General features: G+C 44.7%; 1 protein-coding gene across 2 annotated transcripts; it reads left to right on the top strand.

The window, feature by feature from the left end:
- The first annotated feature begins 14,519 nt into the window (after nt 1-14,519).
- lysmd3 (LysM, putative peptidoglycan-binding, domain containing 3) lies at nt 14,520-27,013 on the top strand. Of its 2 annotated transcripts, none has more exons than XM_068029665.1 (3): nt 14,520-14,873; nt 21,248-21,577; nt 25,308-27,013. In XM_068029665.1, the coding sequence occupies exons 2-3, from the start codon at nt 21,254-21,256 to the stop codon at nt 25,953-25,955; spliced, it is 972 nt and encodes a 323-aa protein (XP_067885766.1). In that variant the 5' UTR covers nt 14,520-14,873; nt 21,248-21,253; the 3' UTR covers nt 25,956-27,013. The 2 variants fall into 2 exon arrangements, with proteins under 2 accessions (XP_067885766.1, XP_067885767.1); XM_068029666.1 differs by having other exon boundaries at nt 14,525-14,873; nt 21,248-21,517.
- Nucleotides 27,014-27,693: the final 680 nt, after the last annotated feature.

Here is a 27,693-nt window from a genome sequence, read left to right as displayed (position 1 = left end):
ACTTTATCTACCTGTCCTGCCACCTTCAGGGACCTGTGGACATGCATTCCAAGATCTCTCACTTCCTCTAACCCTCTCAATATCTTCCCATTTATTGTGTATTCCCTTGCTTTGTTTGCCCTCCCCAAATGCATCACTTCACACTTCTCTGAATTGAATTCCATTTGCCACTTTTCCACCCACTCAATGAAACCATTAATATCAATCTGGAGTCTAAAGCTATCCTCTTCACTCGCAACTACATGGCCAATTTTTGTGTCATCTGCAAATTTCCCAATTATGCCTCTCACAATTAAGTCCAAATCATTAATATATGCCATAAACAGCAAGGAACCCAACACTGACCCCTGTGGAACGCCACTGGAAACTGCTTTCCATTCGCAAAAACATCCATTGACCATTATGCCTTGTTTCCTGTCACTGAGCCAATTTTGGATCCAACTCGCTACATTCCCTATATCCAATGGGTGTTTACTTTTCCGACCAGTCTGCCATGTGGAACCTTGTCAAATGCATTACTAAAATCCATGTAGACAACATCCACTGCACTACCCTCATCAATTCTCCTTGTTATTTCCTCAAAAAATTCAATTATGTTAGGAAGACATGACCTTCATTCAACAAATCCATGCTGACTATCCCTGATTAATCCATGCCTTTCAAAGTGACAGTTTATCCTATCTCTCAGAATTGATTCTAATAATTTTCCCACCACTGAGGTCAGACTGACTGGCCTATAATTATTTGGTCTATCCCTCGGATCCTTTTTAAACAACGGTACAATGTTTGTAGACCTCCAGTCCTCTAGTACCTCACCTATATCTAGTGAGGATTTGAAAATGATCCTCAGAGCATCCACTATTTCCTCCCTGGCTTCCTTTAACAGCCTGGGATACAATCCATCTGGCCCTGGTGATTTATCCACTTTCAAGGATGTCAGACCTCCGGAGTGCTTCCTCTCTCCTTATACGTATCGTATCTAATATTTCACACTCCTCCTCTTTAACTACAATATCTACATTATCCCTCTCCTTTGGGAAGACAGAGACAAAGTACACATTAAGAACTCTGCTCACATCTTCTGCATCCACACATAAGTCACCTTGTACATCTCTGATAGGCCCTACCCTTTCTGTAATTATCCTCTTGCTCTTAATGTACTGATAAAACATCTTTGGGTTTTCCTTAATTCTACCTGCCAATATTTTTTCATGTCCTCTCTTTGCTTTCCTAATTGAGCCATGAACTCTTATTTTGTCTGGTAAACTTTTGTCATTCTCACAGAGGAAACAGTGATGAAATATGAAATGAACTGGAGGAATTATGAAGTAAAAGTAAACTGTTGAACAAAGCTACAGGAAAATGGACACTTGGCTACCCAGCAACATGGAGGAAGAGGTCAGGTGATTTCCTCCTGTATTGCCAATCAATATGTTTGTCTGTTGACGATGGGACCATTATTAACGTTTGGAATTGCCTTGAGCAGGCACATTGATGGGTAAAACAGCCCATTCCAAGCTAACGACTCCTATTATCAAAAATTGGGCTAGCAAAGTCAAGGCCAAAATAACAGGTGTGAAATAACACCTATTTATCAAAATGGACCACATTCAGACCCCCATTTTGTAACAATGGTCCCCACATCCTGGGACATTGTATGAACACTCCAGGGAAAAGAGTCTTGAGTGACCTGACTAAAACCAAAACCTGATAAGTTTTTACCTTAAAAGAAATAACTGCTCTGGGAGAGGGAGACAGAAAGCCATTCCAGCCAGAGAAGTTGTGAGATTGATCCAGCTAAGCAATAACCCCTGCCAGCACCATCCTTAAACCACTGAGGCACAGAGATTGCAAGGCGATTTTGAAAATGCCTCATCTGAGAAATTGAACCAGGACTTCCACCACCAACATCAGACTGAAATTTAACCAAAGGAATCTGTGACACTTCATCAATTCCAAGATAAGGAACATTCAGGCCTGCAACACTCTTAAAAATTCCTCCCAGAAAACTTAGAAGGTTTCAAAGTGATCTCTCTTCACAACAATCAAACTCTAATTACATGCTACCCACTATTCTTTATCTTTTCTTGTGTGTGTGAATATGTGTGAATGCGTGAGTGGGTGAGGTTGTTAGAATTTTGGGGTTTTGTTTTGATAAATAGTTATCTTTCTTTTTAAACCTACGAGAAAACCTATCATTTGTCTGTTTATCTGACCCTCAAACACTCAGGGACTAAAACACTATTTTAAAAATACTATCTGCAGTCAGTTGAGAGGTGAATAGAGGAAGCCACCCACACCATTTCCCATCTGTCCATAACACTTTGATGTGGCACCTTATCGAATGCATTTGGAAATCCAAGTACACCACATTTACAGGTTCCCCTTTATCCACATTGCTAGCTAGTTCCTCAAAGAATTCTAATAAATTAGTTAAATATGATTTCCCTTTCACAAAAGCATATTGATTCTGCCTGATTGTAATCAGATTTTCTAAATTTCCTGCTATTACCTCCTTAATAAGGAATTCTAGCATTTTCCCTATGACACATGTCAGGCTAACTGGCCTATAGTTCCCTGCTTTCCGTCTCCGTCCTTTCTTGAAAAGAGGTTGTTATGACTGACCGTTCCTGTCAAAGCCCCCAATCAAAATATACTATTCTGATTGTGGTGGGACCAACACACTGTTAATTCAATCCCGTCATTCCACAGATCGGCTAACATATCATTTAAAAACTTTCCAAATTAAAGAAAGACCACCAAATTGTACCATCCATTAACCCCTGAATGAGGCTAACCAAACCAGGTGTCTTTAAATCAACAAAGTAACACTATAATTAAAAGAACTAAATTCTTAAACACTATGAACATTTAAAAATAGAAAAATTAGCGTCCTTGCAAATTTACAGTCCAATGTTGTCTGAAGTCCTCGCAGAATGTTGTCCGAAGTCCTCGCAGAATGTTGTTCGAAGTCCAGCGAATTTCAACAATTAACAACTTGCAAACACTTTCAAAAGGAAAAATCTGACTTTAGAGTTTTTGAGGAATAAAAGATTGTCACAGTCTAACTTCCCTTTTTTCAATTTAATTTACCAGAGATCTCTGTCTTGGCTTGACTTCTTAGAATTTCAAGAGATATTAATTAAACAGTCAAAAATCCTATTTCCTTCAGTTTAAATGGTTGAAAGCTCTTTTTCAGTGTTGACACCACAGTTGTCTGTGTCTTATGTTTGTGTGTTCAAACTGTCTTATATCACCCCCTCTATAAGAACAAGGGTGACCGCGGTGACTGCACCAACTACCGTGGAATCTCCCTGCTCAGCACAGTGGGGAAAGTCTTCGCTCGAGTCATTTTAAACTGACTCCAGAAGCTGGCTGAACATGTCTACCCTGAGGCATAGTGCGGATTTCGAGCAGAGAGGTCCACCATTGACATGTGGTTCTCCCTTCGCCAGCTACAGCAGAAATGCCACGAACAACAGATGTCCCTCTATGCTGCTTTCATAGATCACACCAAAGCCTTTGACCTCGTCAGCAGACGTGTCTCTTCAGACTACTAGCAAAGATCGGATGCCCACCAAAGCTACTAGGTATCATCACCTCATTCCATGACAATATGAAAGGCACAATTCAGCCTCATCAGAACCCTTTCCAATCCTGAGTGGCGTGAAACGGGGCTGTGTTCTCACACCTACACTGTTTGGGATCTTCTTCTCACTGCTGCTCTCACATGCGTTCAAGTCTTCAGAAGAAGGAATTTTCCTCCACACAAGATCAGGTGGCAGGTTGTTCAACTTTGCCCGTCTAAGAGCAAAGACCAAAGTACAGAAAGTCCTCATCAGGGAACTCCTCTTTGCTGTCGATGCTGCAATAACATCCCACATGGAAGAATGTCTGCAGAGACTCATCGACAGGATTGCAGCTGCCTGCAATGAACTTGGCCTAACCATCAGCCTCAAGAAAACAAACATCATGGGACAGGACATCAGCAATGCTCCATCCATCAATATCGTGGCCACGCTCTGGAACTGGTTCAAGAGTTCACCTACCTAGGCTCAACTATCACCAGTAACCTGTCTCTCGATGCAAAAATCAACAAGTGCAGGGGAAAGGCGTCTGCTGCTATGTCCAGACTGGCCAAGAGGGTGTGGGAAAATGGCGCACTGACATGGAACACAAAAGTCCGAGTGTTTCAAGCCTGTGTCCTCAGTACCTTGCTCTACGACAGCGAGACCTGGACAACGTATGTCAGCCAAGAGCGACGTCTCAACTCATGCCATCTTCGCTGCCTCCGGAAAATCCTTGGCATCAGCTGGCAGGACCGTATCTCCAAGGCAGAAGTCCTCAAGGCAGCCAACATCCCCAGCATATATACCCTACTGAGCCAGCGGCGCTTGAGATGGATTGGCCATGTGAGCCGCACGGAGGATGGCAGAATCCCCAACGACACATTGTACAGCGAGCTTGCCACTGGTATCAGACCCACCGGCCGTCCATGTCTCCGCTTTAAAGATGTCTGCAAACGCGACATGAAGTCCTGTGACATTGACCACAAGTCGTGGGAGTCAGTTGCCAGCGATTGCCAGAGCTGGCGGACAGCCATAAAGGCGGGGCTAAAGAATGGCGAGTCGAAGAGACTTAGCAGTTGGCAGGAAAAAAGACAGGACTGCAAGGAGAGAGCCAACTGTGTAACAGCCCCGACAACCAATTTTATCTGTAGCGCCTGTGGAAGAGTCTGTCACTCTAGAATTGGCCTTTATGGCTACTCCAGGCGCTGCTGCACAACCACTGACCACCTCCAGGCACTTACCCATTGTCTCTCGAGACAAGGAGGCCAAAGAAGAACTAACTGCCGGTTCAAATTGAATTGTAACAAATGTATCGCATCAGGCTCACTCCCAGTGGCTGTTTCCATGGGATCGAGAATGCACCCTTTGAGTTGCAGTCTCCAAATGGCTGTTTCAAAGGCAATGAAAATGCACCTTCCTATAACTCCTCAGGCTTGCTGGCTCTTAAAGCAATACTGATCCTTTGCAAGTCTTAAAGGCAAACCGCATATTCCGAAAAAAGAACGACAGGACCATGACACGGTGTTATGGTTGCAATTTTTCAATCCGCTGGGACCTTTCCAAATTCTAGGGAATTTTGGAAGATCACAACCACTCCATCTATTATCTCTGCAGCCACTTCTTTTAAGACCTAAGGATGCAAGCCATCAGGTCCAGAGGACCTGTCAGTCTTTAGTTCTAATAGTTGTCCCAGTACCTGTTCCCTAGATATTGTGAAGCAGCGATTTACTTGTACTTCTTTCAATGTAGTATACTGTATTCGCTGCTCACAGTGTGGTCTCCTCTACATTGGGGAGACCAAGCGCAGACTGGGTGACCACTTTGCGGAACATCTCCGCTCAGTCCGCAAGCAGGACCCTGAGCTTCCGGTTGCTTGCCATTTCAACACTCCCCCCTGCTCTCATGCTCACATCTCTGTCCTGGGATTGCTGCAGTGTTCCAGTGAACATCAACGCAAGCTCGAGGAACAGCATCTCATCTACCGATTAGGCACACTACAGCCTGCCGGACTGAACATTGAGTTCAATAATTTCAGAGCATGACAGCCCCCCACTTTACTTTCATTTTTAGTCATTTTTAGTTATTTTTTCTTCCTTTTTTTTTGCATTCCTTTTTACATTTTTTACAATCTTTTTTTGCATTTATTTCATTTCATCTTAGTTTGTTCAGTTTGCTTACCCACTGTTTTTTTCAGGTTTTTTTTCTCCAGGTTTGCACTTGCTGATGTTCAATATTCAGTATATTCACACCTAATCTGTACTAATGCTTTGTCTTTCAACACACCATTAACATATTGTTTGCCTTTGCTCCGTGACCTTTTGGTCAGCTATGTGGCCTGGTCCAATCTGCACCTTCTCCTTTGTTATCTCTTGCCCAACCCCCACCTCACTTGTTTATAATCTGTGACTTTTCTAATATTTGTCAGTTCCGAAGAAGGGTCACTGACCCGAAACGTTAACTCTGCTTCTCTTTCCACAGATGCTGCCAGACCTGCTGAGTGAATCCAGCATTTCTTGTTTTTGTTTCAGATTTCCAGCATCCGCAGTATTTTGCTTTTATTTTAGTGTTTAATTACTGCCACTTCTCTTCCAGGAATGCCTACCTTGAAGAAGTTCTGCTCTTCTCTCCGACGGGATTTTCGTTTGTCTCTTTTACCTTGTTCACCTTCATTGCTTTCTATTTCCCTCCTGGTGTTTGATAAGGTATCTACCAAAACTCGTTTTCACAGCCACATCTCCTTCCTCAGTGACTGTCTCCGGCTCCGACTGATTCCACGTGGATTCCAACTGCAGTTTCACCCATCATGCTTTGAAACCACCCAGGATCACAGGTATCTCCGAGAAATACAACGTTCCTCGGACTGCTACTCTCGCCGCATCCTGAGATCCACTCTCAGTGCTATGCGCCGCCATATGCACACACTGGACCTCTCTCTCCAGCAGCACCGTCTCACCTTATCTCAAATCTGTTCTACTCCGCAGTTTCATCTCATCTTACGTCTCATCCGACGCATTAACAAAAAACTTTTTTTCTTCCTTTCAGGTGTTAAGGAACGCAAGCTCCAGCAGCTGATGGGGACTAATGCCCCTCCAGATCCTCCTTCCGCTTCACTTCCCTCTGACCCCACCCCTTCTGATCTGACCCCTTGCCGTGTATTCACTATACCCTCTGACCTCCCCCTCTCTGATGCTGAGCGTTCTGTACTCAGCAAAGGTCTCAGTTTTATCCCCTTACGCCCCCACCTCAATGAATTTCGCGCTCGGCATGACGTTGAGCTCTTCTTCCGTCGCCTCCGCCTCCGGGCTCACTTCTTCGACCAGGAGTCCTCCCCCCGACCAGCAGACCCATTCACCCGCCTCCAGCATTCTCCCTCTACCTGGACCCCTCACCCTGGCCTCTTACCCGCTCTTGATCTCTTCATTGAAAACTGTCGGCGAGACATTGGTCGTCTCAATTTCTCTGCCCCCCTCACTCACTCTAACCTGTCCCCCTCTGAACTTGAGGCACTCCGTTCTCTCAGGTCTAACCCCGACATGGTCATCAAACCTGCAGACAAGGGTGGTGCTGTTGTTGTATGGCGTACCGACCTCTACCTTGCAGAAGCTCAACGCCAACTCACAGACACCTCTTCCTACCTCCCTCTGGACCATGATCCCACCACCGAACATCAAGCCACCATCCAAAGGACTGTCACTGACCTCATCTCCTCTGGAGATCTTCCCTCTACAGCTTCCAACCTCATAGTCCCGCAACCCCAGACAGCCCGCTTCTACCTCCTTCCCAAAATCCACAAACGGGACTGTCCCGGCAGACCCATTGTGTCAGCCTGCTCCTGCCCAACTGAACTTATTTCTTCCTATCTAGACTCTATCTTTTCTCCGCTGGTCCAGTCTCTTCCCACCTACATCCGTGACTCTTCTGATGCCCTACGTCATTTTGACAATTTCCAGTTTCCTGGTCCCAACCGCCTCCTCTTCACTATGGACGTCCAATCGCTCTACACCTCCATCCCCCACCAGGATGGTTTGAGGGCTCTCCTCTTCTTCCTGGAACAGAGGCCCAACCAGTCCCCATCCACCAACACCCTCCTCCGCCTGGCTGAACTTGTTCTCACATTGAACAACTTCTCCTTCAACTCCATGCATTTCCTTCAAGTAAAAGGTGTCGCTATGGGTACCCGCATGGGTCCTAGTTATGCCTGTCTTTTTGTGGGATATGTCGAGCATTCTTTGTTCCAGTCCTACTCAGGCCCCCTCCCCCAACTCTTTTTCCGGTACATTGATGACTGTATCGGTGCCGTTTCCTGCTCCCGCCCCGAACTAGAAAACTTTATCAACTTTGCTTCCAATTTCCACCCTTCTCTCACCTTTACATGGTCCATCTCTGACACTTCCCTTCCTCGACTTCTCTGTCTCCATCTCTGGGGATAGGTTGTCTACCAATATCCATTATAAGCCCACTGACTCCCACAGCTACCTCGACTACACTTCTTCACACCCTACCTCCTGTAAGGACTCCATTCCATTCTCCCAGTTTCTCCGTCTCCGACGCATCTGCTCTGATGATGCTACCTTCCATGACGGTGCTTCTGATATGACCTTTTTACTCAACCGAGGATTTCCCCCCACTGTGGTTGACAGGGCCCTCAACCGTGTCCGACCCATTCCCCGCACCTCTACCCTCACCCCTTCCCCTCCCTCCCAGAACCGTGACAGGGTTCCCCTTGTCCTCACTTTTCATCCCACCAGCCTCCACATCCAAAGGATCATCCTCCGCCATTTTCGCCACCTCCATCGTGATGCCACTACCAGTCGCATCTTCCCTTCCCTTCCACTGTCAGCATTCCGAAGGGATTGTTCCCTCCGCGACACCCTGGTCCACTCCTCCATTACCCCCACCACCTCGTCCCCGTCCCAGGGCACCTTCCCTTGCAATCGCAGGAGGTGTAATACCTGCCCATTTACCTCCTCTCTCCTCACTATCCCAGGCCCCAAACACTCCTTTCAGGTGAAGCAGCGATTTACTTGTACTTCTTTCAATGTAGTATACTGTATTCGCTGCTCACAGTGTGGTCTCCTCTACATTGGGGAGACCAAGCGCAGACTGGGTGACCGCTTTGCGGAACATCTCCGCTCAGTCCGCAAGCAGGACCCTGAGCTTCCGGTTGCTTGCCATTTCAACACTCCCCCCTGCTCTCATGCTCACATCTCTGTCCTGGGATTGCTGCAGTGTTCCAGTGAACATCAACGCAAGCTCGAGGAACAGCATCTCATCTACCGATTAGGCACACTACAGCCTGCCGGACTGAACATTGAGTTCAATAATTTCAGAGCATAACAGCCCCCCACTTTACTTTCATTTTTAGTCATTTTTAGTTATTTTTTCTTCCTTTTTTTTTTGCATTCCTTTTTACATTTTTTACAATCTTTTTTTGCATTTATTTCATTTCATCTTAGTTTGTTCAGTTTGCTTACCCACTGTTTTTTTCAGGTTGTTTTTCTCCAGGTTTGCACTTGCTGATGTTCAATATTCAGTATATTCACACCTAATCTGTACTAATGCTTTGTCTTTCAACACACCATTAACATATTGTTTGCCTTTGCTCCGTGACCTTTTGGTCAGCTGTGTGGCCTGGTCCAATCTGCACCTTCTCCTTTGTTATCTCTTGCCCAACCCCCACCTCACTTGTTTATAATCTGTGACTTTTCTAATATTTGTCAGTTCCGAAGAAGGGTCACTGACCCGAAACGTTAACTCTGCTTCTCTTTCCAAAGATGCTGCCAGACCTGCTGAGTGAATCCAGCATTTCTTGTTTTTGTTTCAGATTTCCAGCATCCGCAGTATTTTGCTTTTATTTTAGTGTTTAATTACTGCCACTTCTCTTCCAGGAATGCCTACCTTGAAGAAGTTCTGCTCTTCTCTCCGACGGGATTTTCGTTTGTCTCTTTTACCTTGTTCACCTTCATTGCTTTCTATTTCCCTCCTGGTGTTTGATAAGGTATCTACCAAAACTCGTTTTCACAGCCACATCTCCTTCCTCAGTGACTGTCTCCGGCTCCGACTGATTCCACGTGGATTCCAACTGCAGTTTCACCCATCATGCTTTGAAACCACCCAGGATCACAGGTATCTCCGAGAAATACAACGTTCCTCGGACTGCTACTCTCGCCGCATCCTGAGATCCACTCTCAGTGCTATGCGCCGCCATATGCACACACTGGACCTCTCTCTCCAGCAGCACCGTCTCACCTTATCTCAAATCTGTTCTACTCCGCAGTTTCATCTCATCTTACGTCTCATCCGACGCATTATCAAAAAACTTTTTTTCTTCCTTTCAGGTGTTAAGGAACGCAAGCTCCAGCAGCTGATGGGGACTAATGCCCCTCCAGATCCTCCTTCCGCTTCACTTCCCTCTGACCCCACCCCTTCTGATCTGACCCCTTGCCGTGTATTCACTATACCCTCTGACCTCCCCCTCTCTGATGCTGAGCGTTCTGTACTCAGCAAAGGTCTCAGTTTTATCCCCTTACGCCCCCACCTCAATGAATTTCGCGCTCGGCATGACGTTGAGCTCTTCTTCCGTCGCCTCCGCCTCCGGGCTCACTTCTTCGACCAGGAGTCCTCCCCCCGACCAGCAGACCCATTCACCCGCCTCCAGCATTCTCCCTCTACCTGGACCCCTCACCCTGGCCTCTTACCCGCTCTTGATCTCTTCATTGAAAACTGTCGGCGAGACATTGGTCGTCTCAATTTCTCTGCCCCCCTCACTCACTCTAACCTGTCCCCCTCTGAACTTGAGGCACTCCGTTCTCTCAGGTCTAACCCCGACATGGTCATCAAACCTGCAGACAAGGGTGGTGCTGTTGTTGTATGGCGTACCGACCTCTACCTTGCAGAAGCTCAACGCCAACTCACAGACACCTCTTCCTACCTCCCTCTGGACCATGATCCCACCACCGAACATCAAGCCACCATCCAAAGGACTGTCACTGACCTCATCTCCTCTGGAGATCTTCCCTCTACAGCTTCCAACCTCATAGTCCCGCAACCCCAGACAGCCCGCTTCTACCTCCTTCCCAAAATCCACAAACGGGACTGTCCCGGCAGACCCATTGTGTCAGCCTGCTCCTGCCCAACTGAACTTATTTCTTCCTATCTAGACTCTATCTTTTCTCCGCTGGTCCAGTCTCTTCCCACCTACATCCGTGACTCTTCTGATGCCCTACGTCATTTTGACAATTTCCAGTTTCCTGGTCCCAACCGCCTCCTCTTCACTATGGACGTCCAATCGCTCTACACCTCCATCCCCCACCAGGATGGTTTGAGGGCTCTCCTCTTCTTCCTGGAACAGAGGCCCAACCAGTCCCCATCCACCAACACCCTCCTCCGCCTGGCTGAACTTGTTCTCACATTGAACAACTTCTCCTTCAACTCCATGCATTTCCTTCAAGTAAAAGGTGTCGCTATGGGTACCCGCATGGGTCCTAGTTATGCCTGTCTTTTTGTGGGATATGTCGAGCATTCTTTGTTCCAGTCCTACTCAGGCCCCCTCCCCCAACTCTTTTTCCGGTACATTGATGACTGTATCGGTGCCGTTTCCTGCTCCCGCCCCGAACTAGAAAACTTTATCAACTTTGCTTCCAATTTCCACCCTTCTCTCACCTTTACATGGTCCATCTCTGACACTTCCCTTCCCTTCCTCGACTTCTCTGTCTCCATCTCTGGGGATAGGTTGTCTACCAATATCCATTATAAGCCCACTGACTCCCACAGCTACCTCGACTACACTTCTTCACACCCTACCTCCTGTAAGGACTCCATTCCATTCTCCCAGTTTCTCCGTCTCCGACGCATCTGCTCTGATGATGCTACCTTCCATGACGGTGCTTCTGATATGACCTTTTTCCTCAACCGAGGATTTCCCCCCACTGTGGTTGACAGGGCCCTCAACCGTGTCCGACCCATTCCCCGCACCTCTACCCTCACCCCTTCCCCTCCCTCCCAGAACCGTGACAGGGTTCCCCTTGTCCTCACTTTTCATCCCACCAGCCTCCATATCCAAAGGATCATCCTCCGCCATTTTCGCCACCTCCATCGTGATGCCACTACCAGTCGCATCTTCCCCTCCCTTCCACTGTCAGCATTCCGAAGAGATTGTTCCCTCCGCGACACCCTGGTCCACTCCTCCATTACCCCCACCACCTCGTCCCCGTCCCAGGGCACCTTCCCTTGCAATCGCAGGAGGTGTAATACCTGCCCATTTACCTCCTCTCTCCTCACTATCCCAGGCCCCAAACACTCCTTTCAGGTGAAGCAGCGATTTACTTGTACTTCTTTCAATGTAGTATACTGTATTCGCTGCTCACAGTGTGGTCTCCTCTACATTGGGGAGACCAAGCGCAGACTGGGTGACCGCTTTGCGGAACATCTCCGCTCAGTCCGCAAGCAGGACCCTGAGCTTCCGGTTGCTTGCCATTTCAACACTCCCCCCTGCTCTCATGCTCACATCTCTGTCCTAGGATTGCTGCAGTGTTCCAGTGAACATCAACGCAAGCTCGAGGAACAGCATCTCATCTACCGATTAGGCACACTACAGCCTGCCGGACTGAACATTGAGTTCAATAATTTCAGAGCATGACAGCCCTCCATTTAACTTTCATTTTTAGTTATTTTTTCTTCCTTTTTATTACATTCCTTTTTACATTTTTTACAATTTTTTTTGCATTTATTTCATTTCATCTTAGTTTGTTCAGTTTGCTTACCCACTGTTTTTTTCAGGTTGTTTTTCTTCAGGTTTGCACTTGCTGCTGTTCAATATTCAGTGTATTCACACCTAATCTGTACTAATGCTTTGTCTTTCAACACACCATTAACATATTGTTTGCCTTTGCTCCGTGACCTTTTGGTCAGCTATGTGGCCTGGTCCAATCTGCACCTTCTCCTTTGTTATCTCTTGCCCCACCCCCACCTCACTTGTTTATAATCTGTGACTTTTCTAATATTTGTCAGTTCCGAAGAAGGGTCACTGACCCGAAACGTTAACTCTGCTTCTCTTTCCACAGATGCTGCCAGACCTGCTGAGTGATTTCAGAAATGTCAAATATTGTTTCCTTTGTAAAATAATGAAAATGTTTATAATGTTATATCTTATGTTGTAAGAAAAATCATTACTCTGGCAATTCATTTTCTATTTTTATAGGGGAGGTGTTATGAACACTGGAATTTGTAACATGATTATGCTTTAAAAATAGTAATTTTTAAAAGCTTAAGATGGAGTCTATAAGATCAGGTGACCTCAAATCCACTCTGCTAAAGGACAAGACATATCAAATACATTTTGCTGAAAAAACGAGACTGCAGGGGTAACACCTGAAGAACAATGGGTTTTGCCCTCCTCAACTTTCGGGTCAGAAAACCAGGGTCAGTGATTCTGAAGATGCAAATGTACCAAGCAGCTGTTTACACCTGGAAACAATGGAAGGCCCAGGTGGCTCTGTAAAACCAGACTTCTGGGCTTTTCCTGTTGGAACAGGACAATAAGCTATTGACTTTTGAGTCCAGATAAATTTCATAGATTTTCTGAAGGTAGACAGGCTGTAAGAAGGGAATCCAGCCGTTGCAGCCTCACAGTAGGCTGTAAGGAAGACAATCAGTAATGGCAGCTCGACGGGGGTGGGGGTATAACACTTGCTCCTACTCTCAGAATTCTGATGCAGCAAAAGGCTGCGAAGACTTGAACCTGTTTCGAAAGTCGAAGCTTGCGGAGTAGAAGACCATCAGAATCACCAGGAACTGCCTTATTCACAGACATCCAGGTCGGAAGTGCTCAGAGAGTGAGCAAGAGGACATTGCTTTTTAAAAGGTGTGGGAGATCCAAAATATTGCAATTGGGAGGTGCTTGGGACTTTTAACTGCGAAGGATGTTGCCATCAAAAAGGACTGTGTAACGTATAAGTAATGTGTAAGTGTGGTGTGAGGTTTTCAAGTATTTTAATTAGTAATGAAAATACCTTTCTTTGTAATAAAAGCAACATACTGCAGATGCTGGAAATCTGGCAGAACTGGGGGCAAAAGGGCCAGTTCTGATGAAAGGGCACAGACCTGAAATGTTAACTCTGCTTCTCTCTCCATAGATGCTGCCTGACCTGCTGACTTTTTCCAGCACTTTGTTTTTATTTCACCTTTCTTTCTAATCTGGGGTATCAAAAACTTACAAAATACTATTTGGTTAATGGGGATTTCTTTTAGTTTAGTTCTGGGTTGTCCAATTTACGGGCCACAATCCTGCCCGGCAAGCATGGTGCGGCTCGCTGATGCAATCTGGGGACATCACCAATATCAGAGGCCATCACTGATTGTGTTGTTTTTCAACGTGGGATGCCAACCAATGGGAGCGTCCGTTTTTTCAATGTGGGGATGCCACCAATAGGAGAAATTTACAAAATTGGATATTTGTAATTAAGTAACACATTTTAATCTGCACGTATTTCCTTTTCAAGTGTGGTATTTGTGGTAGAACCTGCCTCTCAAGGATTGACCTTCACAACCATCAGCAAAGGTGCATCAAGAGAGGACACCCCACCTAAATGAATTGTTTGCTGCATGTCCAACATCTTTCATAGATAGATGGAAGGATGCCAACACAACCTTTTTGAGTTCATGTGTGAGTAACATGAGATAAGGAGGCCCAAAAGGACCGACCATTACATGTATGCTTACTAAAACTGTGCTATCTGATATTCAATGTATAAATTATTGATTTGAGAAATCAATTATAAATAAGAACCCCCTGTTTAACAATTTTTTAAAAACGTTAACCTGAGGACAAGTCAGTTCAGGTGAATATAAAAGATCCCGCAGTATTATACTAAGAAGAGTTCTCTAACATTTATCTTTCGTACCACAAAATTGCACAGATGAACAGGGAAACTTTAGTGTGAACATTGGTTGCTGTCTTCCGGGTCATCTCACTCACTTCAATCAATCCCAACTCTGCAACAAGTAGCTCACACTCGCGAGATCACAGCTGTGTGTTGATCTGGCAGTTTGAGGATCGGCCGAAGCAGAGAGGGAGAACCGAGAACCGAGCCCCGCAGGAAGAGACCGAGAGAAACCGAGCACTGCAGGGAGGGAGAGAGAGAGAGAACTGAGCCCGAGTCTGCCTGAACTGGAGCCTGATCCACGTCAGCCGGACCCCGGCCCCAGGCTGCTGTTTGCCGGCTGCACTGCGATGCGTAGTGCCGGCAGATTCCCGGCGACGTGGCTCGGATCGCGCTGAAGAGATGGAGCCGGGAGAGAGAGCAGGTGAGTTGGGCCTCGTCCTGCTCGATACGGGCGCACGAGCCATTCAGGAAGAGCGGCCGCCTCCCCTGCCCAGAGCGGTGGGCCCCGGGGTGCTTTAGGCTGGCCCCTGCCCAGAGGGGTGGGCCCCGGGGTGCTTTAGGCTGGCCCCTGCCCAGTGCGGTGGGCCCCGGGGTGCTTTAGGCTGGCCCCTGCCCAGTGCGGTGGGCCCCGGGGTGTTGTAGGCTGGCCCCTGCCCAGTGCGGTGGGCCCCGGGGTGCTTTAGGCTGGCCCCTGCCCAGAGCGGTGGGCCCCGGGGTGTTTTAGGCTGGCCCCTGCCCAGAGCGGTGGGCCCCGGGGTGCTTTAGGCTGGCCCCTGCCCAGTGCGGTGGGCCCCGGGGTGCTTTAGGCTGGCCCCTGCCCAGTGCGGTGGGCCCCGGGGTGCTTTAGGCTGGCCCCTGCCCAGTGCGGTGGGCCCCGGGGTGCTTTAGGCTGGCCCCTGCCCAGTGCGGTGGGCCCCGGGGTGCTTTAGGCTGGCCCCTGCCCAGTGCGGTGGGCCCCGGGGTGCTTTAGGCTGGCCCCTGCCCAGAGCGGTGGGCCCCGGGGTGTTTTAGGCTGGCCCCTGCCCAGAGCGGTGGGCCCCGGGGTGCTTTAGGCTGGCCCCTGCCCAGTGTGGTGTGCCCCGGGGTGCTTTAGGCTGGCCCCTGCCCAGTGCGGTGGGCCCCGGGGTGCTTTAGGCTGGCCCCTGCCCAGTGTGGTGGGCCCCGGGGTGTCAGCGGGTGAGGGTCAGAGGTCGGCCTCTGGCCAAGGGAGATCCTGATATGTCGATATGAAGCTGCATTTCTATGAGTGAGATTTGTCAATTCTAAATAATATATTGAAAGTATTACACATTTTGTGTAAGCATTGCACCTAGTAAATAAAATCAATAAGATTGGCACCAGGAAATTGTTGAGATGGGATATGGATTATACTTTATATTTCCTTCCATTTAATTGGTAGCATAGGGTGTTTTGCAGGCAACCTAGCCATTAAAAGCATTCGTATAAATAGATAGAACCATAACAAAGCTAAGCAGAATTTTTTTTTAAATCTGGAGGTATCGAGTACAGAAATAGAAATGTAATAAACTTTTAACCGCACCTAGCTAAACTGGATGGTAACTTTTTGGCATAGTTTGAGCAGTGGATTATGGGAACATAGAACATAGAATATTACAGCGCAGTACAGGCCCTTCAGCCCTCGATGTTGCGCTGACCTGTGAAACCATCTGACCTACATTATTCCATTTTCATCCATATGTCTATCCAATGACCACTTAAATGCCCTTAAAGTTGGCGAGTCTACTACTGTTGCAGGCAGGGCGTTCCACGCCCCTACTACTCTCTGTGTAAAGAAACTACCTCTGACATCTGTCCTATATCTATCACCCCTCAACTTAAAGCTATGTCCCCTCGTGTTTGCCATCACCATCCGAGGAAAAAGGCTCTCACTATCCACGCTGTCCAACCCTCTGATTATCTTATATGTCTCTATTAAGTCACCTCTTCTCCTCCTTCTCTCCAACGAAAACAACCTCAAGTCCCTCAGCCTTTCCTCGTAAGACCTTCCCTCCATACCAGGCAACATCCTAGTAAATCTCCTCTGCACCTTTTCCAAAGCTTCCACATCCTTCCTGTAATGCGGTGACCAGAACTGCACGCAATACTCCAGGTGCGGCCGCACAAGAGTTATGTACAGCTGCAGCATGACCTCGTGGCTCCTAAACTCGATCCCCCTACTAATAAAAGCTAACACACCATATGCCTTCTTAACAGCTCTATTAACCTGGGTGGCAACTTTCAGGGATTTATGTACCTGGACACCTGCTCATCTACACTACCAAGAATCTTCCCATTAGCCCAGTATTCTGCAATCCTGTTACTCCTTCCGAAGTGAATCACCTCACACTTTTCCGCATTAAACTCCATTTGCCATCTCTCAGCCCAGCTCTGCAGCCTATCTATGTCCCTCTGTAACCTACAACATCCTTCGGCACTATCCACAACTCCACCGACCTTCGTGTCATCCGCAAATTTACTAACCCACCCTTCTACACCCTCTTCCAGGTCATTTATAAAAATGACAAACAGCAGTGGCCCCAAAACAGATCCTTGCGGTACACCACTAGAAACTATACTCCAGGATGAACATTTACCCTCTGTCTTCTTTCAGCTAGCCAATTTCTGATCCAAAGCACTAATTCACCTTCAGTCCCATACTTCTGTATTTTCTGCAATAGCCTACCGTGGGGAACTTTATCAAACGCCTTACTGAAATCCATATAGACCACATCCACGGCTTTACCCTCATCCACCTGTTTGGTCACCTTGTCAAAAAACTCTAAGGTTTGTGAGGCACGACCTTCCCGTCACAAAACCGTGCTGACTATCGCTAATGAACTTATTCTTTTCAAGATGATTATACATCCTGTCTCTTATAACCTTTTCCAACATTTTACCCACAACCGAAGTAAGGCTCACAGGTCTATAATTACCAGGGCTGTCTCTACTCCCCTTCTTGAACAAGGGGACAACATTTGCTATCCTCCAGTCCTCCGGCACTACTCCTGTCGACAATGACGACATCAAGATCAACAACAACGGCTCTGCAATCTCCTCCCTGGCTTCCCAGAGAATCCTAGGATAAATCCCATCTGGCCCAGGGGACTTATCTATTTTCACACTTTCCAAAATTGCTAACACCACCTCCTTGTGAACCTCAATCCCATCTAGCCTAGTGGTCTGAATCTCAGTATTCTCCTCGACAACATTTTCTTTCTCCACTGTAAATACTGACGAAAAATATTCATTTAACACTTCCCCTATCTCCTCCGATTCCACACACAACTTCCCACTACTATCCTTGATTGGCCCTAACCTATCTCTAGTCATTCTTTTATTCCTGATATACCTATAGAAAGCCTTAGGGTTTTCTTTGATCCTATCCGCCAATGACTTCTCGTGTCCTCTCCTTGCTCTTCTTAGCTCTCCCTTTAGATCCTTCCTGGCTAGCTTGTAACTCTCAAGCGCCCTAACTGAGCCTTCACGTCTCATCCTAACATAAGCCGCCTTCTTCCTCTTGACAAGCTCTTCAACTTCTTTAGTAAACCACGGCTCCCTCGCTCGACAACTTCCTCCCTGCCTGACAGGTACATACTTATCAAGGACACGCAGTAGCTGCTCCTTGAATAAGCTCCACATTTCGATTGTGCCCATCCCCTGCAGTTTCCTTCCCCATCCTACGCATCCTAAATCTTGCCTAATCGCATCATAATTTCCTTTCCCCCCAGCTATAATTCTTGCCCTGCTGTATATGTCTGTCCCTGCCCATCGCTAAGGTAAACCTAACCGAATTGTGATCACTATCACCAAAGTGCTCACCTACATCTAAGTCTAACACCTGGCCGGGTTCATTACCCAGTACCAAATCCAATGTGGCATCGCCCCTGGTTGGCCTGTCCACATGTGTCAGAAAACCCTCCTGCACACACTGGACAAAAACAGACCCATCTAAAGTACTCGAACTATAGTATTTCCAGTCAATATTTGGAAAGTTAAAGTCCCCCATAACCACTACCCTGTTACTCTCGCTCCTGTCAAGAATCATCTTTGCTATCCTTTCCTCTACATCTCTGGAACTATTTGGAGGTCTATAGAAAACTCCCAACAGGGTGACCTCTCCTCTCCTGTTTCTAACCTCGACCCAGACTACCTCTGTAGACGAGTCCTCAAACGTCCTTTCTGCCGCTGTAATACTTTCCTTGATTAACAATGCCACACCCCCCCCTCTTTTACCATCTTCTCTGTTCTTAATAAAACATCTAAATCCCGGAACCCGCAACATCCATTCCTGTCCCTGCTCGACCCATGTCTCTGAAATGGCCACAACATCGAGATCCCAGGTACCAACCCATGCTACAAGCTCACCCACCTTATTCCGGATGCTCCTGGCGTTGAAGTAGACACATTTTAAACCAAGCTCTTGCTTGCCAGTGCCCTCTTGTGTCCTTATAACCTTATCCCTGACCTCACTACTCTCAACATCCTGCACACTGGAACTACAATTTAGGTTCCCATCCCCCTGCTGAATTAGTTTAAACCCCCCCGAAGAGCACTAGCAAATCTCCCCCCCCCCCCCCCCAGGCTATTGGTACCCCTCTGGTTCAGGTGAAGACCATCCTGTTTGTAGAGGTCCCACCTACCCCAGAAAGAGCCCCAATTATCCAGGAAACCAAAACCCTCCCTCCTACACCATCCCTGCAGCCACGTGTTCAACTCCTCTCTCCCCCTATTCCTCACTTCGCTAGCACGTGGCACGGGCAACAACCCAGAGATAACAACTCTGTTTGTTCTCGCTCTAAGCTTCCACCCTAGCTCCCTGAATTTCTGCCTTAAATCCCCATCTGTCTTCCTACCTATTTCGTTGGTGCCTATGTGTACCATGACTTGGGGCTGCTCCCCCTCCCCCTTCAGGATCCCAAAAACACGATCCGAGACATCACGTACCCTGGCACCTGGGAGGCAACACACCAACCGTGAGTCTCTCTCGTTCCCACAAAACCTCCTATCTGTTCCCCTAACTATGGAGTCCCCAATGACTAATGCTCTGCTCCTCTTACCCCTTCCCTTCTGAGCAACAGGGACAGACTCTGCGCCAGAGACCTGTATCCCATTGCCTAGTCCTGGTAAGTAGTCCAAAACGGTATACCTGTTGTTGAGGGAAACGGCCACAGGGGATCCCTGCACTGCCTGCTGGTTCCCTCTCCTTCCCCTGACGGTAACCCATCTACCTTCTTCTTTTACCTGAGGTGTGACTGCCTCCCGATAACTCCTCTCAATAATCCCCTCCGCCTCCCGAATGATCCGAAGTTCCTCCAGCTCCAGTTCCCTAACGCGGTCCTTGAGGAGCTGGAGCTGGGTGTACTTCCCGCAGATGCAGTCAGCAGGGACACCCTTGGCGACCCTTACCTCCCACATTCTGCAGGAGGAACATTCAACTGCCTTAACCTCCATTCCCACTATTCTAAATTCCCAAGTTTTTAACCAATCACATGATAAAACAAGAAGAGAAATAGAAAAAGCCTTACCTGACCTGCACACAACAGAGTCCTTTTTTTTGGTAAGAGGAGGAGGGCGGGTGGGAGACACTACAAGAGTAGTGTCTCGGGTTCAGAAACAGCCCAAATATATAGGTTTCTACTTACCCAGCAGTCCCTGTTCCACCGAAACTCCTGATGAAGTTGACTTCCCAGCTTCCCAGGATATACAGACAATTGAAAAGGGAAAAATTCAAATTCAATAGGATTTTAACAAGGCTAAGGGGTTACAGTTAAGCAAAGAAATTTAAGAAGTTAGAGCTTTTTCACTGGAAATGAGAAGATTGCGGGCTGGTAGAGGATTTCAAGATTATGATATGGTAAATAGTGAAAGATAATTTCCCTTGCCAGTGAGACAAAGGTCAGGTGTTGCCTTTCACCATTTCTGTATGTTGGTGTATGCTGTTAACTATTCTGGTTCCCAACAATCTGTTTGAACTCAAAATACTGTGAGGTTGTACACAAAAATCTGTTGCCTCAGTGGTAAAGTGGGTAAAAACACTGCCTGGTGTGTTTAGTCATTGAAAACATGAGGTGTCAGATTTGAACCCTTGTTTGTGTGGATCTTAGCCAGCATAACAGTTAAGTGCTACGGCTGACGTCAGCACTTCTGAAGCAGAGAAGGGAAAATTAACAGTGTTTCTCTTCCTGGTTGATATCCAGTGACTACTGCTGGAAAGTATATGTTTATGGATATTGTGTAAGGTCAGGAACTGGTTTACTTCCAAATATTGTTGCAAATTTTATAAGTAGAATTCAGAATGTATTTGAAATTGAGTTCTAGGCGCACTGTATTTCATTGTAACCTTTTGAACTAATAGGAATGGTCTTGGTTTTGCTTTTTTGAAAACTTAAGTGTTTATCAATAAAGTGACCAGTACATAGTGACAAAATTACGGAAATGTGATCATTTCAGTCTTAAAAAAAGGGGATATTTTAGAACTATATCTTAAATGACCATAGAAAAATTAAATCTGGGGCATTCTGATTATATTGAACATAAATTCAAACTATTGAAAGGCAAGTATAGGAAGTTCTTCACACAGAGGGATCAATGGATAGGATTGACTTTTCGGTAGGATAATGAAGACAAAACCACAAAATAGCTGGATACAACGATAAGAGAACTTTTTTTTTAAATGAATGTGCTAGATTGGACCAACTAGCCTTCCTCATCTGTACCTATCTTGTTACCTAAGGAAATTATTTGTTTATTTTTCTTTTGGCAGTATTAGACTAATCACGTTGAATTTCTTTACAGTTAACCATGGCAGGAAGAAGTCAAACTCGTTTCCTGCCAGCTACTGTTCAGCCGGCATTGGGAGGCAATGTTTATGTGTTTGCAAGTGGTACACCTTCAGAAAATGAACTGTCAGAAGAGGATACAGAATGTTTTGAGCTGAGACCAAGAGGAAAGGAGAAAATACGAAGAACCACATCTAAAGATCGGTTGGATGATATTGTGTACCTGGTCCGAGAAATTCAAGAGGGTGACACCTTGAATGCACTTGCTTTGCAGTACTGCTGTACTGTAAGTGATGATTTGAGTCATAACGTAAAGGATTGTTACAAAGAAGAGGTGGAAGGAATGGTAAAGAAAGCTATAGGCAGAAAATAGGATTGAAAATATAATACAGATGTAGAAGTAAAGGCACAGTAAACACGTGTAAAACTGCAAAAGAATATTCTATTAAATGTGGCCGTGTCAAAAGTGAAGTGAAGGCAAGAATGAAAATGACAAGTACATTAAAGGTTCTGTTGTAGAAAATGAGTTTTAGTGGCTGTAAAATGTGGCTCACTCCTCTTGTTACACCACTTCTAGTTAACTCCAACGCAGAAGTAAATCAGACCTGCAGAATAGTGTGGATGTGCAGAAAAGTACTCCAGTGTTCAGTTTTGTAGTGCAGTGCTTTTACTTTTTACTAAATATCTCATGTCCCACTATACTGTTGGAATCACTACTTTAGGAAGTAATACTAGAAATAAAAGTGGACACCAAAATTTATTTATCCAAATGAAATCAGTCCCTTAAAATATGGGTAAGATTTGTGTGAATGTGTCATATAAACCATAACTTTTTATTTTGTTTCTTTAAAAAATCTTAAATGGAGTAAAATGAATAAGATTAAATATGTCTTAAATTCTGGTTCCATTACCCTTTCAAAATGTTGTTCATGCAGAAACATAACAATTAGAATTTTACAGCTAGTAGCTTGGCACTCTTGTTAAATTTACAGAATCATAGATATTTCAGTACAGAAGAACCCACCATGTTTGATAGTGTTGGTTCCACATCAGCACTATTTAATATTTCCCTGCTTTTAGCATATCCATTAGTATTTTTTTCTCTACAAGTATTTATCTACTTCCCACTTGTCAAAATTGCCTCAGCTGCAGTAGTCAACTTTGGTAACTGATTCCGTATTTCAATAATCTTCTAGCCCCGCCCCCCCACTTTGATACTTATAGTATAGTACTACCATTGTGGGAGTACTGTCACCACAGAGGCCACCACCAACTCAGTGCTAGGATGGGCATTAGACGCAGTCTTGGCAGAATCACCCATATCCTGAGGAAAAAATCCAAAATTTATGTCCTCTTGTTCTTGATCCACCAACCAGTAAGATATTTTGAACATCCCTCCTTAACCTTCTGTGTCCTCATGAATAAAGTCTTAGATTCTCAAATCTTCCATCATAATTGTATCTTCTAATCCCAGGTATTATGCAAGTAAATCTGTATTATACCTTTTTGTATGTTACCAGTATCCTTTCTATAACTGGGTGCCCAAAACTACACATTGGTTGCTCGCACCAACTTGTTCATCATTTACCTCCCTGCTTTTGGATTCTGTGCCTCTATTCTGCTGTTGATGACACCTTCCATCACTTTGGATGATCGGGAGTAGACTGATATGGCTGTTATTAGTCAGGTTGAATTTGTAATCCCATTTGCCTTTTTAATGTTTTTTTTCAGTTAATCCTGATCCAAATTTAAATCCCAACGTGCAGTACTGCCTATTTGGCAAGTGTGTCCTGTTATACTTGTAATTCATTGTTCTTTGTTAGGTGTGCATTTTAAAAAGTTTGAAAACAGAAACTGCATCAAGAATGCAGTAAAAACAAGAAATGCTGGAACCACTCAGCAGGTCTGGCAGCATCTGTGGAAAGAGAAGCAGAGTTAACGCTTCGGAGAAGAAAGGTCACTGACCCGAAACGTTAACTCTGCTTCTCTTTCCACAGATGCTGCCAGACCTCCTGAGTGGTTCCAGCATTTCTTGTTTTTATTTCAGGTTTCCAGCATCTGCAGTATTTTGCTTTTATTCAAGAATGCAGTGTTGTGTTTGATCTGACAAAAATAGCACCTTTAGGAGTACAGTGATACCGTTTTATAATGCTGTTTGGTAAAAGTGTCACAACCTGGGTGTTTTCAAAGCTAAACAATGAATAACTGAATTAGTCGGGTGCATATTGTGTTTTTTGTTTGTACTGTAGTAAACAAATGTTCCTATTGCAAATTTGTACAGTTTTTAAACTGTCAAAGGTGAAAGTTTATAGCCAAATTAATTTGCAGTGATGTCATGGAGGGCATTGAATGTTATCTGAAGGGTTAAGCGTTGCAGTCTTTATAGAGGATATATTTTATAGTTAATGCACAATGGTAGCTACTCTCGTCAGCTTTATGGCTGAATTATTTACCATGCCTTACTGTGGCTTTTATTAGTCTGTATGTAAATTAGACTAGATCTAATTAAAAGTTGAATTGTGAGGATACATGCTATAATTAGTGCCTGATCTGTTGGCCCGCATTCCAAGAAATCCTGTGCTTCATTGGTGAAGCCTTCATAAGTCAGACAAAATTTTGCCCTTCTGTTAAACATTTGTCCTTTCATTCCGTACATAGGTAATTCAATGGCATCCTCTTCATTATTATATTGGTTGTTCGGGCAGTACAACAACAATTTGCATTTATATAGCACCTTTAACATCATAAAACACCCCAAGGCATTTCACAGAGCATTATCAGACAAAAAGTTGACATTTGGGACAAAGAAGATATTGGGACATGTGTCCAAACGCTTGGTTAAACAGATAGTTTTTAAGTAGTGTCTTAAAAGGAGGAGAGAGAGTTGAAGAGGCTGAAGTTTGGGGAGGGAACTCCAGAGCTTTAGGATTTAGATGGCTGAAGGCACGGCGGCCAGTGGTGGAGAAAAGGAAGTGGGAGATGCAGAAGAAGCCTGAATTAGAAGAATGCAAAACCTAGGGCTGGAAGTTACAGAAATAGGAGGGATTTGCATATGAAAATGAGAATTTTAAACTTGAGGCATTTGCAGAACAGGAGCTAATGTAGGTCAGCATGCACAATGCCACTATGTTGACAGTTTTTGACAAATTTAGGTTGAGCCCTTCAATCTCATTATACACCCCAACTCCTCCTTCCTCCAATTACCATAATTGCTCAGCACTCCATTGCTTCCTCTAATTACACCTTACCCTCCCTATGCCTCCTTCACCATTACACCCAATTGCACCCCTGATGTTTTTAATGTTTTACATAATATCACAACCTCTAACTCCCCACTTTCCCAATTCAGTTATTACGCCTGTAGCTCCCCACTAATCCTTAAGTCAAAAAACCCACTCCCACGAGCCACACTGTCTCATCTACCATAACCAATGTTACAACAGAACTACTTCCTTAAAAGACCTTATCCTCTGTCTATGGGCAGCGCTACTGGAGATTTCTAACCTTAAAACAAAGTTACAAGTTGACTCATTGTGAGTCCATTTACAAAAATAGAATTTTGGTTCCAACAATGCAACTGTACAGGGGCATCACAATAGAAGCGATGAAAGACATTTTTATTTTTCCACTGAGAATACAGAGTAGCAGAATCTAATATTACGTTCTGAATCTTGAGGTCCAGGAAAATGGTGGGAGGTCAAAATGCAGGCAGAGAAATCAGTCCTACAGCAGATCAAAGTGAGTCAACAAGAATCAAAGAAAATTGATGTAATTTTTTTGGCAGACGCAACTCCTATTTGTTACCTCAGGTTGTTAAAAAGGATTTTGATTTAGAGTACCAACTGATACATTTAAGAAATAAGTACAGTTGCTTAGCTGAGATTAGAATACATTTTGTGACACCTACCAGCTTTGGTGTTAGAATTGCAATCTGATTGATGCCATACATTTACCACCATACTGATGGTGCATCTACAAAGTCTCTTCACCATGAAAATCTTTCAGAAAAAATAACGAGCTTACTGTCCTTAGTATGATTTTTTTTCCCTTACTAAATATTTAAATTTAATTTTCAGGTTGCAGATATCAAGAGGGTTAATAATCTGATCAACGACCAGGACTTTTTTGCTCTCCGATCTATAAAGATCCCTGTGAAAAAGATCACTTTACTGGGTGACACGCACAGCCCAGTCAAATCGAGACTAGTTCCCCGTGCTGCCTTGGAATCTAATGCACAGTCTCAGGAATCCAACACGGGTGTAGATTCTTCCTCTTCAAATGAAAATGCTGACAATTTTCTGCGAGAGGTTGATAAAGACATAGAAAGGATAGTGAAGTCAAATGACACCACAAGGGAACATCTAAATGAAGTGGTTTCAGCTTTATCTACACAACCACTCAATCAGGCAGCAGATCGCAAAATCTTGCCACGAAAAGATCCACATTATGGAGCTGACTGGGGCATGCGTTGGTGGAATGCAGTGATGATAATGTTAGTAGTTGGGATTGTTACACCTGTGTTTTATCTACTCTACTATGAAGTCCTGGTAAAAGTTGAGACAAGCCATCATTCTACTGTGGAATCAACAAACCTACCTGTTACTCAGCCTGCACAGCAAGAGCCAAAGTATAGCTATGAAATTAATCCAATGAAAAGGACTAAAATGGCCTCCGAGGAGGCCCTTGAGCATGTGAACTCTAAAGTTCAGGTGTCTGTCACCTGACCATAAACATTTATCTCACAACATTGTTTGCAGTGTATATGTAATAGGACTATATCCAATTGCCTGTAGTTGTAATGGAGAGGAACTGGGGAAATTGCATCATGTTGCAAATGTTCATGTATTCTACTGCAAAAATTAACCAATTTTTGCAAAATAATTGATAGAGCAGTTAAGACTTGCTTTCCAATGTTATGAGACATAGTAACATAAAAAGTGGCACTGACACAGGATTTGCTGAATTTGAATTTTGTGCCTGAGTCAAGTGATATTATGTAACATTAATAGTTGCACTTGGGTTAATATTGTTCTAAACAGCAATATTTGAGTCATTATTTAACCAGTATCTTCCTTGAAATAACTACATGTGGTCTTAATTAGATTTGTTAAATATATTTCTAAACCCGACACGATGAAAATGTCTTTTGTGGTTCAGCTATTTAGTTATTAAACTGCAACCCAGTTTGAGTTTTAGGACGCTGTAAAGTTTTAATATGTAATTTAAAAGGCTAAAACTTATAACCAGTGTCAAAAAATATGCATTTAGCATTATCCCCATCTCCCCCATGTTTTTTTTTAAAAACCTTGATGGCAGCTCATTGGCATTCAGTGTAGCCATGCAGTGATTACGCCAGAATGCTGCTTTCCTGTAAGTGCAGGAATAGTAACACATTCTAAATGTCTAACACCATGTTATCTTAATCTCATCTGTTCATATAAAGGGATTCTACTGCCTAAAATTAATAGTTTTAATATAAAGATGTATTTATTGACAAATTACCATAGTTGAAGACATGCAGATGTTTTGTTAGTGTTGAGCTGTTGAAAGTTAGTGTTTTATGTAACTGTTATTGATTCTGTACAGTAAAGCTGGAGATCATAATTGTGCAGAAAAGACCAAATGGCTCTAAATTGATTGCACTAGAAATCAAAATGTGGCTGTTTAAGAATGAAATTCCAACATTTACACCAATTGTATTTTCTTAAAGCTTTGTACAGAATTGTATTCTTTCAGAATTTATCATAACATTCAAAATAAAAATTGAAACACTTTTGATGCACAGTGCATTTCTCATTTATATTTAGTTTGGGATAAACATTCAGTGAGTAAACAAATTAGCCCAAAATTCCTGATATTGGGATCACACCCACCAGTACCCTCTATCATAGACCCTGCCATAGTTTGCAGGGTCGGTGTGAGAGCACCTAATTTTCAGAATAGGAGGGAACATCTCTAGCCTACCACATGCAACTAGAATGTCCAACTCCCACCGCTCACTGGAAGGTTGTGCCCAAGCTCCTCCTGACCTCAACCATGAACCGCTCAGCCCCAAGAAAAGGAGGCAGATCAGAAATATTTTTTTAAATGCTCCCTTCAGGAATTCAAGGTATTGCTTGGTTGAACTGTGCTTTTATCCACCTGGAGGGCAGTGCAATTAAACTCACTTGGCATATCTCCAGTGATACTTCAGGTCCCACTCGAGCCTGACAAGCAAGAATTAAGCTTTTAAGCAGCAGGTGGATATTCCACCCCTTACAAGACATGTTGGAAACTCTGAAACGTGAGTGACCCAGTATAAGCATGTGCCTGTTGATTTCCCTAGGAGTGAAGGTTCTGCCAGCTTCCTATCAGCGATATGGTAGAAGAATGGCAGACCCTCCAGGATGAGCCCATAGTACTCTTATCAACTTAAAAAAAAACTTGTAATTGAAGGTACAGTTAAGATTACCCCAAACAGAA

The sequence above is a fragment of the Heterodontus francisci genome, chromosome 4, assembly GCF_036365525.1.
Source record: "Heterodontus francisci isolate sHetFra1 chromosome 4, sHetFra1.hap1, whole genome shotgun sequence".
In the NCBI taxonomy this organism is placed as follows: Eukaryota; Metazoa; Chordata; class Chondrichthyes; order Heterodontiformes; family Heterodontidae; genus Heterodontus; species Heterodontus francisci.
This window is presented reverse-complemented; position numbering and strand designations above follow the sequence as displayed.

Coding starts and splice junctions, on each gene's coding strand:
- lysmd3 (XM_068029665.1), top strand. CDS start 21,254: ATGGCAGGAAGAAGTCAAACTCGTTTCCTGCCAGCTACTGTTCAGCCG. Junction 21,578..25,307: donor AAGAAGAGGTGGAAGGAATG/GTAAAGAAAGCT, acceptor TTTAATTTTCAG/GTTGCAGATATCAAGAGGGT.